General features: G+C 29.2%; 1 protein-coding gene across 1 annotated transcript in view; it reads right to left on the bottom strand.

Annotated features, from left to right (window-relative positions):
• The window catches only part of LOC107440814 (uncharacterized), a 688,492-nt gene that overhangs the window by 61,431 nt on the left and 612,889 nt on the right, over positions 1 to 14,172 (bottom strand). The window contains exons 14-15 of the mRNA XM_016053866.5: positions 6,227 to 6,355; positions 3,645 to 3,759 (exon numbers count right to left, since the gene is read on the bottom strand). Of these exons, the coding sequence (XP_015909352.3) occupies positions 3,645 to 3,759; positions 6,227 to 6,355 (244 nt within the window). The remainder of the gene's footprint in view (positions 1 to 3,644; positions 3,760 to 6,226; positions 6,356 to 14,172) is intronic.

The raw sequence follows: 14,172 nt of genomic DNA, 5'->3' as shown, positions 1-14,172 counted from the left end.
ACATGTGAAGTTTCTTTTCTTTCTTTCTTTTTCCTTTTTTTTTTCTGGGCAGTAGTATTTACCATGCATGAAATCATTTTCAAAATTGTGTTGTCAAGTAACTTGTTATTTTATAATCATAAATTTACAATTTAAAACAAAATTTATCAAGATATTGAATAGCTTAAATTTAAAACCTATTTCTTGTTAAAAATATTTTTCTTTTTTTATTTATGCACTGATTTTCTTTTTGATTAAATGCTTTTTTTTTGGTTTTGTCTAACGAAAAGAGGAAATTGGTTTATAAAATGCAGAAACTTTTAGACAAAAATTTTAATTTTTTTTTTATCAAAACCTTTTAATAACTGATAAATGCTTATAATATCTTAAAAATTAATAAACTATGATTTGCTGAAGCGATACTATTGCAACACAATCAAAATAGTTTATTCAACTATGCTAATAGAAAATTATAATTAAAAAGATACACAAAACACTCACAAAGTAATCAGATGGCTGATGTCTGGCTTATATTCTTATAGAGTTAACATGTTATGTAAATATTATATGCAATGAATCTTTGAAAAAACATGATTTGTTATTTTTTTAAATGTATCAGAATTATTTTTTATATTAAATTAAGAAGAATAATAGTTATGAGTAAAAATAAAAGATTAACCACAAAATGAAAAGTCAAAAATAAAAGTAATAGAATAATATCAAAATAAAAAAATATTTTTGTGTTTTAAAATTTTTTTTAAAAATTATCATAATGTATTTTAAGCTATTTTTGAAAGAACTATTGCATTTATTCATTTGGTTGATTTTCATTTTTATTTTGACTGTTTGTTAAACACTAGTTCATAGCTGTCTATTTTACTAGATTTTATCCTAGCTTTTAATAAAAAAAATTCTTATGATTTTTGTATACATTAAAAAATTTCAAAAGTTTCTGGGGAAAAATCGCTCAGGAATATATTTTACTCAGTTTATTGCTTGCTTGAGTATTTTAATAAGTATTACTACTAAATAATAAAATCATCCATTTATGATAATAAATTTTTCTTTCTTTTTTTAATATTCCGACGTTTTCAGAAATCTTTATTTTAAAATTGTTAAAAAAGCCAAGTAATTAATAAAAAAAATTGGTAGCAGTTAATGAATAAAAAATAATTAACGATAAATTGATATTCTTTTTAAAACTATATTAAGTTTTACATTAATACTTACTTGGAATTAATTAACAAATATTTATTATTTTATTCATAGTTTGTTAAAAAACTTAATCTTAATTAAATATCTAAAATGAAATGAACATTGTTATTTAAAATGAGTTAAAAAATATAAACATAATAAAAAACATTGTATGTTCAGATTTATTTAATGTCAGTTATAATTCGAAAATATTTGCGACGTTTATTAATGTTAAAATATTTTTCCCAATTTTATTGTCGGTTGAATTCCTTGTGTCTTTAAATATTTTAGATATTATGCAAGAGTTTGCTGGCAATTTATATTATTTAGTAAAATCTATTGGATTTTTTACCTTTTCATTTTGGCAGCTATGCTAGTTTGTTAAATATGTGTTTGTATATAACATTTTGGTTTGGTTCAAGTAGTCTATCTTGTAAGAACGTTTGAGATTATGAATAAATATTTTTATAGTTCCAAGAAAATTGTTATAACATGTTTATCGAATTGTCCATTTATTTGTACTTGATGTGATTAAAGGCTTATTTATAAATGTTTTTTTAGCAAAATTATTATTTAAGAAATGAAATCTGTTTTAGGCTAACCTGTTCTTTGATATTCAAAGTGTTTTGAATAGTCTTACAAATCTGTTTAATTAAACTTAGTTTAAAGATAAAAGTTTTAAAAAAAAAGTCGTAACAAGTTTTAGAAAATAATGTTAATTATAAAAAATATAATTGTTTTGAGTTGTGAGCTGGCTTTGTTCCTTCATTTTATTTCTCTGTTTAATAATGGAACAGACTACATGCATCCCACCATTGCCAAGCACCTATTTTCTAAGACTTTTAACAGCCATGGCCAAAATGCCCTGTAATTTTGACCCCCATCAGACAATGCTGGTACCCCTCTCTCCAAATTTCTGTATCACAGCCGAGGAAATGACTTTCAGTCACATCAGATTTAAAGTGCACCTTGCTGCGTATGCCAGTTGTTTTGTGATTTGCCAGAATCAAATTTACAAACCCCACCTTTTGCAACAGCAGAAAGGAAACATATAAGAGTGTCAAAAATTCAGTATTCATTTGTTGCTTGTAAATTGACTTGTAAAGACACATATACAGATTCATTATTTTTATTAGATGTAGATGTAGCTATTTACTATTATAAATCAGTTTATGTATACAATAAATAAACTTTTATTTGACCCAACATCTTGAAAAACATATAGAAACGTATACTGATGAAAACTTATAATGTACTCAATGAAACACAATGAAAAAGTATAATGTACTCAAATGAATATAACTGTACTCAAATGAATATAACTCTGTTGCTATTTACTATTTATAAATCAGGGCTAAGTGTATACAATACATAAACTTTTATCTGACCCAACATCTTGAAAAACGTATAGAAACGTATACTGATGAAAACGTATAATGTACTCAATGAAACACAATGAAAAAGTATAATGTACTCAAATGAATATAACTGTACTCAAATGAATATAACCCTGTTGCTATTTACTATTTATAAATCAGGGCTAAGTGTATACAATGCATAAACTTTTACATGACCCAACATCTTGAAAAACGTATAATGTACTGATGAAAACATATAATGAACTCAATGAAACACAATGAAAAAGTATAAAGTACTCAAATGAATATAACCCTGCTGTTATTTACTATTTATAAATCAGGGCTAAGTGTATACAATACATAAACTTTTACATGACCCAACATCTTGAAAAACATATAATGTACTGATGAAAACGTATAATGTACTCAATGAAACACAATGAATATAACCCTTCATTTAAAGAAACTTATTATTGCATAATCTTCATTATTTACTTGAGAGACAAAATGTAAGAATTAAAGTACTAATATTAGATAGGAACTTTTTTTTAAGTAGTAGTAGTTTAATGTCACACTGGAGCTGCGCAATGGGCTGTTGCAGACGGTCTGAGAAACATTTCTGAAGATGATCCGATGACATCCTCTGCTGAAGATACGTCTTCACCCCTTTGGTAGTTTAACAAACTGCATGTGAAAGTCGAGCACGTTACGGTAGAACAGAATACCGGTGCATCACTCTCACGGTTCTCAGAGTGGTCACCTCTCTGCTCACTGACTTCAGTGTCTTACTGGGAACTGTACCATTTCTATTCTAAATTGTGTATTGTTGCTGACTTTCTTATTTTAAACATTCAAAAATGTTGTTTGTTGAGTGTTTTTTCAAAACTTAATCTTTAAATGTTTAGTTTAAAACAAAATGTTTAAAGGAAATAAATAAATAAAAAAATTTAAAAAATGCTATTATATGATAATTTTTTTTGAACACGTTATTTTGAAATAGCTTTTATGAATTAAAAACCACTATTTAACTGGCTCATAACTTATAAAAGTAGTGTTCGGTATCGTTACATGAAATTTATTAAATAAAGTTTGAATGGAAGCAACAAGACTTACTTGGCACATTGTTTTCCCCACACATCTTCAGTAAGTAGTCCATTGTTTCTAGTGGAATGTTCCCATCCATAATAAGTAAAGGTGCTTTACTGATTACTTCTTTGTGTTCCTCAACCTGTAGTTTAAATTATTGCTGCTTTATTAAGAACTTTGAAAACAAAATTACAATTAGAACAATTCGTAAACATTTTAAAATAATGATAAGAAACGATTTTTCAAAATTCGTGTATTATTATTATTTTTTTTTTCATTGAATGCAATATCAGCAAAGAGATATATATTCGAAACAGTATTTCTTTATGATGCTCTTTTTTATGAAAATAAAATACCTTTCTATATTTTATACAATGCTAATTGAACATTTTTATTTGGTCAATTAACAGGAACTCTAAGATTACTTTTAATTATGATACTATGTTATCTCTTGACTTATGCATTAAAAAAAAAGTATAATTTTGCCTTTTGTACTTATGCGTTAAATATGCTTTTTATATTTATTGACTTGTAAATTCTTCTACGATCTATTATCGGTTTACTAAATAAATAAATGTATAGTGCTCTTAAAAGAAGAAGGAAGAAAAAAAAAGGACCACCCTGAATAACTTTTGCTCTAATGATCAGATCTTCGTTCTAGTACTCGATCTTAATGGATCAAGGGGTGACCCTTAAAGATGCTAATTAATTAATGCAGACGATATTTTAAGTTGCGAAATCAGATACAAAACTTATTTTTTCTGAATAAACATATTTTTTTTTCGACGAATTCGGTTTTCTGGCCCTCAAAATATTGGGGCAGTATTCGTAGTTTGGCCAGGAGAGCGATCTAAAGTTTGAACCCCTTTTAATGTTCATTTTACTCTCAGCTTATTTCGCCATATCTCGAGAAATTTTTAATCGAATTAAAAAATATTTGCACATAATTATAAAACTCGTTTATCCAAGATAATTCCATACAACAAAAAAATAAATTTTAGTAAATATTTGTTATTTTACATATAAATTTTGAATTGTAAGATACACAAATTTTTTACATCATTTAAAAGTATGTAATTTTATGTGGCATAATACAAATTTGAGCGAAATCGGTTAAATAGTTCCTGAAAAAAACCGAATTTTAAAAAATTCTTATGATTTGATTAGCACATTTGAGATCACCTCCTCGAACCATCAAGTAAATTTCTTAAACAAAATACAAAAATTAACATATATACAAAAACACTCCTCCTGTGCAGGACTCTTCATAAAAAAGAGGAGAACAAATTGCTGATTTTTGAGAGAGGGATACTTGGAAGAATTTTTGGCGCAGTCTATGAGAATAACAATTGGCTCACCCTTTACAATCATGAGTTATATAAAAAGTATAAACACCCAGTTCATGTTATTAAGGCCAATCGCATTCGATGGTTGAGACACCTTTAATTACCAAAACCCCGCAAAAAAAGTTAACTTTTTTGAAAACCTGAAGGTACAAGAAAAAGGGGTCGTCCACCGACTAGGTGGCTGAACGCAGTTGAGAGGGACCTAAATATAATAGGAATAACTAACTGGACGGCCATGGTACAGAATAGATCAAGATGGCAAAAACTTATTGGGACGGCCTTGGCCTGTCATAGGCTGTAGTGCCCAAGAAGAAGATTCAAAGTAGTCCGTGTTTTATTTTTAACGCATTGTCCATGTTTATCTACTATGTTGTTATTATTTTTTTTTTTACTGGCTCTACTTTTCCTTATTATCCCAATCTACGAACTATGAAGAATACATAATACAGTTTTCATTAGTGACCATTATAATTACTGTATTTAGAAAACGTCACATTTTTAAAATTTAGGAGTCTAATAGAATAACACATCAATTGACGTTTTTTACTTTTATACTCTGTTTCATGATTTAGGGTTCGAATGGAAGAATATATTAGTTAACTTCTAAGTGAATTGAAATTCAGTTTTAAAATGCTGTTTGAAAGACACTTATCAACAACTTAACCAGAATGTTCTCCACTTTAAAATGTTTTCAGACTCAACAATCTCAGTGTTTTCACAATGCATATGTTTTTCTTCAATTACAGGAACCAATAGTGTATACATATTTATGTTCATAAGTATACTTAAGCTATATATAGGTTGTTCCATAATGCGTCTGCTCTCTACATATGTTTCTTTTCTTTTTTTTCTTTTTAATCCTTGTTTACATTTAAGGGTCACAAAATGATATTAGAGCGAGATAAAAGCGTTATTAATATCAAATCACTAATGATAAAGGCAGAATGGAAAACAATTAAACCAGTTCGATTGCCCAATGAACTTAGATGGCGTTTCTAATAATCACCCTTCAATTTATTATTTTTTTCTCCTTCAAGATTACGACAGTATTTCTTGGAATTTTTCTCGCTTGAATATTAACTTGCGACCCTTATTATGAATAATGTTTGACCACATTTCTGGAAAGCAGTTTAATAAACTAAGTTAAGGGCGGGTTTTACGGAACACCTTACCTATTTTTTAAACGATGACATATGGCAAAATAATTAAAAATGACACTATAACGATGTCAATGACAGTGAGTTGTAAATGACGACAACTTACTAGATCCCTTGTTATGCGGTCGTGGATATCCATATCACCTATAACATAGAGACACTCTCCGTACTGGTCTATATTAATTATACATACACCTGTCCTGGAGTCTGGTACTAGTTTTATGCCACTGATATCCTAAAATAAAATCATTCATTCAAAATTTGTATTATTTAATCCATTTTTTTTATACTAATAATAATACTATGGGAGAAGTAATATTACATTTTAAAATTGCTATGCCGTAAAAGTTAACATTTTTTGTCTTTAGTTAAGTGATACAGGGTACAAACTTTGAGGGTAGGTACTGTAACAATCATTTATTGTATAGGAATGTATGTGCAAGTGACTCGTAATACAAAAAATAAGAGATGAAAGTGTTTATTGAAAGAAAGTTTCGTTGACAAATGTAATGTTTGTGATAACTGTTCAAAATTGCGTTCACTACATGCTGGACAGAGCGTTCAAAGATGCCAGGTATTTCACGTGCAGCAGTTTCTTTTATTCGAGCATCCTCATCTGAGTCAAGTGGAGTCGCATTTTACTGACAATACAATCAAGTGACGTGAAGCACCTGATATTGGGTTAGTGTAATTAGCTATTTATTGGAATCGAAACCTTCAAGTACCAATGCTGTTATCGCATTAAACGGCACTGAATTAGGTTCAAAAATACGTGATTGATTACCCTATCAGTCCCTAGCATAGGGTTTACCTATGAACAGGGCTAGTAGGCCACGGCCTGGGGCCCCCAATGATTAGAGCCCCCCTTAAAAAATATTTTTCAAATTTTTTTTTTAAAAATTAAGAAGTTTTTTTATTTATAATTTAACAAAATAAAGTAAAATTTAATTTATTATTATTCATTTTTATTTTAAATTTGCTTTCTTAAATGAAAAGATATATAAATACATTTATATTTGAATAAATAAAAAATATACGAAAAAAAAAATATAAAAAAAAATGTAATCTAAGGGCCCCAAAAATTTGAATGGCCTAGGGTCCCGCATGTGCTTAATCCGGCTCTGCCTATAAATATATTAAGATGGTAAAATGTGCAGTTTTTAAATGAGTCTCATACACCAGCGACCGTCCATGAATGATGTCAAGCTTGGAAAGGAGGGGGGGGGGAGATATAATGAGTGAGAGAGAGGGGGTACCAAGGAGTGTGACTTCACACATTTTAGTTATAATTGAAACATTTAAAATCAGTGGATTAAATATTTTTTACAATTAGGTTACATATTTTTTTCTTCTTATTTTTCACCAAAATAAGTACGAATATAACTTTAATTGTTGTTATTCTAACAAAGATCATTAACGCACATACTTAAAGCTTAAAAATAAATTGTTCTATAACGCGTCTAAACTGTTATGTAATATAAATATAATTGTATGTGTTTACGTTATATAGCTTGACATGTAAACATTTTGTGAGGATTGAAAATATTGATATCATTTATAAATGGTCCCTAAAAAAGAAATTAAAATGAATGAAGCTTCTGAGAGAAATAAGTTTTAGACATTGACGCTAGATGGCAGGACAATAGTCGAGGTATTGATTTCAGGACAGCAAAACAACAAGATAATAAATTGTATATTTCCTATCGTAGCTTTAATGTTCACTACATTTTATCTGGATTCAAAATTAATTAAATACTTCATTTTTCAATATTTTCTTTTCACTTATTGTACAGAAAATGATTTCAGTAGTCACATCCTGAAATTAAGAGCCGCGAAGTTGATAAAATTTTAAAATCGGTCAACTTGTACTATTTTTTTTCCTAATTTTTCTATTACTTAAATATAACTCAATTTTAGTAATAATAATGTTTTTTTTTTGTTTCCTTTTTTTATGTTAAACATTTATAGGCCTGTAATATTTCGCATTTATAATTATAATTGTAGTTTCTATGTGAAATAAATAAAGTATACTATAAGTTACTTCTTTTTATATATTTTTTTTATCATAAAGAGCCAAGGCATTTTTTTAAATACACAATCACAAAGAAATAATTTACGTCTTACCTATTCGTGCATTCTCAAAAGAAAAAATGATTATGTCATTAATTAGCATAGAAGATCATCTATTTTGTCATCAGCATAAAATTAATTAAAAGTTATTAAGCATTCTGAATGGTATTAATGAATGAAATCGATACTAACTAATTTAATTATATTTAATGGTATTTACCAATAATATTTATTTAGCATCGTTTCTTAATACTGTTTTTTGCTATTATTACGTTTTAGAATTGGATTATTATTTAAAATTAGAAGAAATAATAATAAACGGTAAATAAGGGTCTATTTTTCATAATAAATGTTGAGCAATAACGTTGGACCGTTAAAATAAGGAATAGAAAATAAATATTTTAGCTTCTAAATCAATATTAAGAATAAACTTTATGAATTATCACTGAATAATCTCTTAGACGAAAAATATTTAACGGGTTTTTATGTAACCAAAAATTAAATAAAAGCATCAAAAAACAAGTTAGTGACTGAAATTTCTTTAGTAAGCGAGCAAAATTAAATTTTATCTCTTCAATATCGGAAACTAAATGTATCGAACCAAGTCTGTGTTAATACAATAAAAAAATCTGGAATCTAGTAAAATAATTTATAATTTCTATGCATCAATAAAAACACAGGGACACAATTTTTGTTTTTGTTTTCTGGTTTCATGCGATTTTCGAACAAACACACGTAGCTGATTTCAAATCTGCAATCGGTTTCGCTCCACATCTTCAATAATATATTTATAACCAGGATTCACACGAGTGAATGTGAAGTGTCCCCATTTCTCTGCTACGTAGGGAATGCACAGGCATCCAAGGTTTCGTGGCCAAAATCAGTATTTTGATAAAATTTGTATTTAGGGGTTTTATGTGCAGGTAAATTGAATTCATAGTTGAAATACACTAAAAATACCCCAAAAAATAAAATGGCGGCTGAAATATGGCGAGCAAAAATAAAAAAAATAATATAGTACGTTTAACAGGGCTCGAAAAACCGCCCGTTCTCGGCGGTCAAAAATTCTCCGCGGACAACGAATTTCTCGAATCCGACGTCAGCGCGGACGGCCATTTTCCCGTCTTGAACTTTGTCATTTAAATTATTTCATAAAAGAAATACTAGGTTACTATTAGTAACCTAGTATTTATTTTATTACTGTATAATATAATCCTATTATTTGTAATCCTAGTAACTACTAATTCATTGTGCAATTTAAATAAATGTTTGTAACGAATAAGAGAAAATTATATTTTTATTTATTTAGAAGCTACAGGTTAGTTTCAATGGAGGACGGGTACATAGTTGGACAAGCCGTCCTCGGGGACGGGTACAATTTCTGAGGTTTTTCTAGCCCTAACGTTTAAATAATTAAATATAGCAATGAAAATATAATAATTTTCGTAATCTTATATTAAAATGAAAAGAAAATTATATTTCCGAAGTAATATTTCAAAATAACGCGAAAACATGAAAAAAAAACATAATTTTTGTTTATTGGTGTATTTAGTCCACCTTTGCAATACGGGCAAAATGGGGCAGGTTTTATTTGAAAGAAGAAACATCAAAGAAGACAACAAAAAAAAAAGTTTAGCTAATTACCTCGTGGAACTTTTTGGAACTAAGTTTCGAAAGTCAAACAAACATTGTAAAATGTCAAATGATGAGATATAAACTATAAGTTTGTCAAGAGTATTAACTAATCCAACAAATTGAAAAATTGTACTATAATTTAACACTAATTACTCTGATAAAAATGTAACAGTAAGGTGAAATTCCTATATATATTTCCGAAATAAAAATTTAAAAGTTACATTTAAAACAATTTTTTTTAGCATATTTTTCATTAAATTGTACTCTCGTCGGTCCAAAAAGTAAATTATAATGTTTGGAATGATTATGAATACTTAATTTGGGATATATTAAAACTGCCTACACATATTTTAGTTGAAAATGAATTTTTTACTTTTGGCCAAAGATCATAGTCTTCTTGCCCACAGTGGAATGGTAGAAAAAAGGCACAGTTTATAAATAAATTAAAGTCATATGTTTTTTTTTCTCCGTCTTAAATGTTATTTTTAAAGAAGCAGACGTGTGTATATAAACCTATACGAACTAGTACAGACAAGAAATAAATTAAACTAAAAATATCATTTTGAAGAAATGATATTTTTAGACTTTCCGAGCAAAATTAATTTCAGATTTGAAATCCTCACACCCGAATCAGGTAAGATCAAGTATTTGTATAAATGCAATAAAAAACTTGTTTCCCATTGTGATTTACAATTGTGATGAATAGTTATGCTTATTAGAATAATTTATAATTCTGATGTAACAATAGTAATTTATAATTATCTTGATAAGTTATTATTGTTAGAATAATTTATAGTTATGATGAAAACTTATAATTATTAGAATAGTTATAATTAATTATGATTATTAGAATAGTTATAATTAATTATGATTATTAGAATAGTTCATAATTAATTATGATTATCAGAATAATTTGTATGTTTTTAGACAAGAAACAAAAATGTTGATTAAGCAACTCTGGTCAGCGAAGTGAGTAGGGGAGGGGGAGCCCCCGAGTGCAAAAAAAAAATTTCATATTTGAATCTGAAAACCAAGGTTTTTCTAAAAACCAGAGTGATAGTTTACAGAAACTATTTAAAGGTAAGATTAAAAGTAATTTGCTTATTTAAGCAAATATCAACCTTTTCGTGTGCAGAAAATTTTTAATCAAGAAACGCCAAGACAATTGTGCTCGCGACATACATATCCACAATGAAGCGATCTGTGCTTTATCTTTGCATTTATAAAAAGTGGATCAATGAAAACAACCTTGTTTAAGAGATAAAAACTATTACAATTTTATTATTCTTTTTGTTTATAATACTACTTCAAAAAATCAGAGGGACGGTTTTTTATCCCACCGTCCTTGAAAGGGTTGAAATTACCGGCACTTCTTTTTAAAACCAAAGGTAGTTCTTTGAAATCAGTACCTTGAAAAAAAAATGATGTCTAATTCTCACTGACTATTTAAGTTATTAACTCACAAGGATTTTAAAGTAAAATAAATAACTACTGTAAATGACAGAAATGGGTGAATGTTGACAATCACATAGTTGCTTTGGTAAATGTCCGAAGTATATACTAGGTCTAGTTAAGTGCCACTGCCCGATATACATTTGCCCGGTATGCCCTACATCAATGTTTGCTTAAGGTCGAGTGCCAATGCCCAGTATGCATTTGACCGGTTATCCGAACATTGATGTTTCTTCTAATTCATCCTCAACAGATATTAAAATATCGAATAAATACAATAATATCATCGAATAAATTATTATCAAATCGAATATAACAAATATTTCGGACATTCACCAAAGCGACTGATGAAAGACGACATTCTCTTGATTTAGTTTATTCAAGGTAACAACTACCATATAACGATTTAAAATGCAATAACAAAACGTTCTTTCGTTTCATTCACTTAGAAGAAGTTCTCTCGATGGTTATTTAAGGAAAGAAAAAAATTCCGAAAGGTCAAATGTGCTCGTGACATTATTATGATATAAAAATGGAAGAGAAAATTACGAACCCAATAATAGTACACCAAACACTCGAGGGAATTAAAAATGGTGGCTTTTGGGCATTCAATTTGCGCAAACAGAGAAGCTTTTATTAGAAGATTGCTCTATTTTTGTACCCACTCAATAATTGCTTTTTTTAGAGAGAAAACGAATCTTCTAAGATGTAATTTACACGGAAGCTGATTATGAAAACATTTTGATAGAAAAATACTAATTTATTATCAATGTTATTATTTTTTGCCCTTGTTTGGCAACTCTTATTCCTCAAAAACTCGGGACTCTGTGATATGACATATATTCATAGACTCGTTTTGACAGCTGCATTTTTACTGTTTTTTTCTTTTAAAAATAAAATTGATACAAAAAACGTAGGGAAATCTTATGAGAATTGGAAATATAGCTAACTAGTAAGAATAAGCTTTATTTTTTCTTCCTAAATTTTTTTTCCGGACACGTCACACTAGAAAATCGCGAACAAACACATTCGCATAGGAAGTTCGTTTTTTATTCAGCACAACGTGTCAAAATCGATGGTGTTCTACAACTTTTTTTTTTTCAAATAGCAAAGCAAATTTTTCAGTTTTTCACCAGGTTGCGCCAGTAGGGGGTCCTGTCAAGTACAGCTTTGTCACTTTACCATACCTAGATACCATATTTATAGTAATAATTGAACGTTATGAGATAGCTCCTTGTTTTTCAGTTTTTCTTATTGCGAAAAAAGAAAATGACGTAGAAATATTTAAAGATAAAGAGAGCCGTTGGTTAAACAGCAAAGTTCTGATCCTATTATAAATGTGATTACCTTAGTATTTATATATTCGACCACTTTCCGAGTAGTTAAGAGAACTCAGTTCTCTGTAAGAGTCCCGAGTTTGATGATAATGGAAATTTCAATCGTTTCCTGATCTCTACAAACTATCGCCACTAGGAAATTATCGTCATTCGAATACGCGGCATATTTCCGAACAGTTAAAGCAGCACTCAATTCCTTATTGGAACTGATGATAATGGAAGTTCCAATCGTTTCCTGACCACTACAAGCAGAATTTATCCCGCTGTTCTCAATTCGCTATAGCTTTAAAATTTTACCTGAAGTTCTGAGCCGCATGGCAATATATCGTGTCCACTACAAGCCGGGGGTGAAAGCGAGACGGAAAAGAGGAAATGCTGGTAGTAAAACCATTTCAGTTATAACTAGTTTTTTGGGAGGAGTTAGCTTATTCTTTTTAAAACAATTCAACAATATTTATTTTATCCCTGGTAAATAAGCAGTTTTATATACAGAGTAAAATTATAAAAGAAATCTTGATAGTTACAAATATTTTATTTTTCTCAAAAAAAATGCTAAAATTAAATGTCTTTCGTACCAGTTTTTGCTCTTTTCCGTCTTGCTATATAAAGGCTTTCAGCCATACTACAAGCAGAGTTTATCCTGCTATTCTCAAATCGCTATAGCCTTTAAATTTTACTTGAAGTTCTGAGCCGGATGGCAATATATCGTGTCATGTCCACTACAAATAGAATTTATCCCGCTATTCTCAATTCGCTATAGCTTTTAAATTTTTCCTGAAGTTCTGAGCCGGATGGCAATATATCGTGTCATGTCCACTACAAATAGAATTTATCCTGCTATTCTCAAATCGCTATAGCCTTTAAATTTTACTTGAAGTTCTGAGCCGGATGGCAATATATCGTGTCATGTCCACTACAAATAGAATTTATCCCGCTATTCTCAAATCGCTATAGCCTTTAAATTTTACTTGAAGTTCTGAGCCGGATGGCAATATATCGTGTCATGTCCACTACAAATAGAATTTATCCCGCTATTCTCAAATCGCTATAGCCTTTAAATTTTACTTGAAGTTCTGAGCCGGATGGCAATATATCGTGTCATGTCCACTACAAATAGAATTTATCCCGCTATTCTCAAATCGCTATAGCCTTTAAATTTTACTTGAAGTTCTGAGCCGGATGGCAATATATCGTGTCATGTCCACTACAAATAGAATTTATCCCGCTATTCTCAAATCGCTATAGCCTTTAAATTTTACTTGAAGTTCTGAGCCGGATGGCAATATATCGTGTCATGTCCACTACAAATAGAATTTATCCCGCTATTCTCAATTCGCTATAGCTTTTAAATTTTTCTTGAAGTTCTGAGCCGGATGGCAATATATCGTGTCATGTCCACTACAAATAGAATTTATCCCGCTATTCTCAAATCGCTATAGCCTTTAAATTTTACTTGAAGTTCTGAGCCGGATGGCAATATATCGTGTCATGCCAACTACAAATAGAATTTATCCCGCTATTCTCAATTCGCTATAGCTTTTAAATTTTTCTTGAAGTT

Source organism: Parasteatoda tepidariorum, chromosome 8 (assembly GCF_982258835.1).
Source record: "Parasteatoda tepidariorum strain Cologne lab strain chromosome 8, Ptep-v5.0, whole genome shotgun sequence".
NCBI classification, from domain to species: Eukaryota; Metazoa; Arthropoda; class Arachnida; order Araneae; family Theridiidae; genus Parasteatoda; species Parasteatoda tepidariorum.
This window is presented reverse-complemented; position numbering and strand designations above follow the sequence as displayed.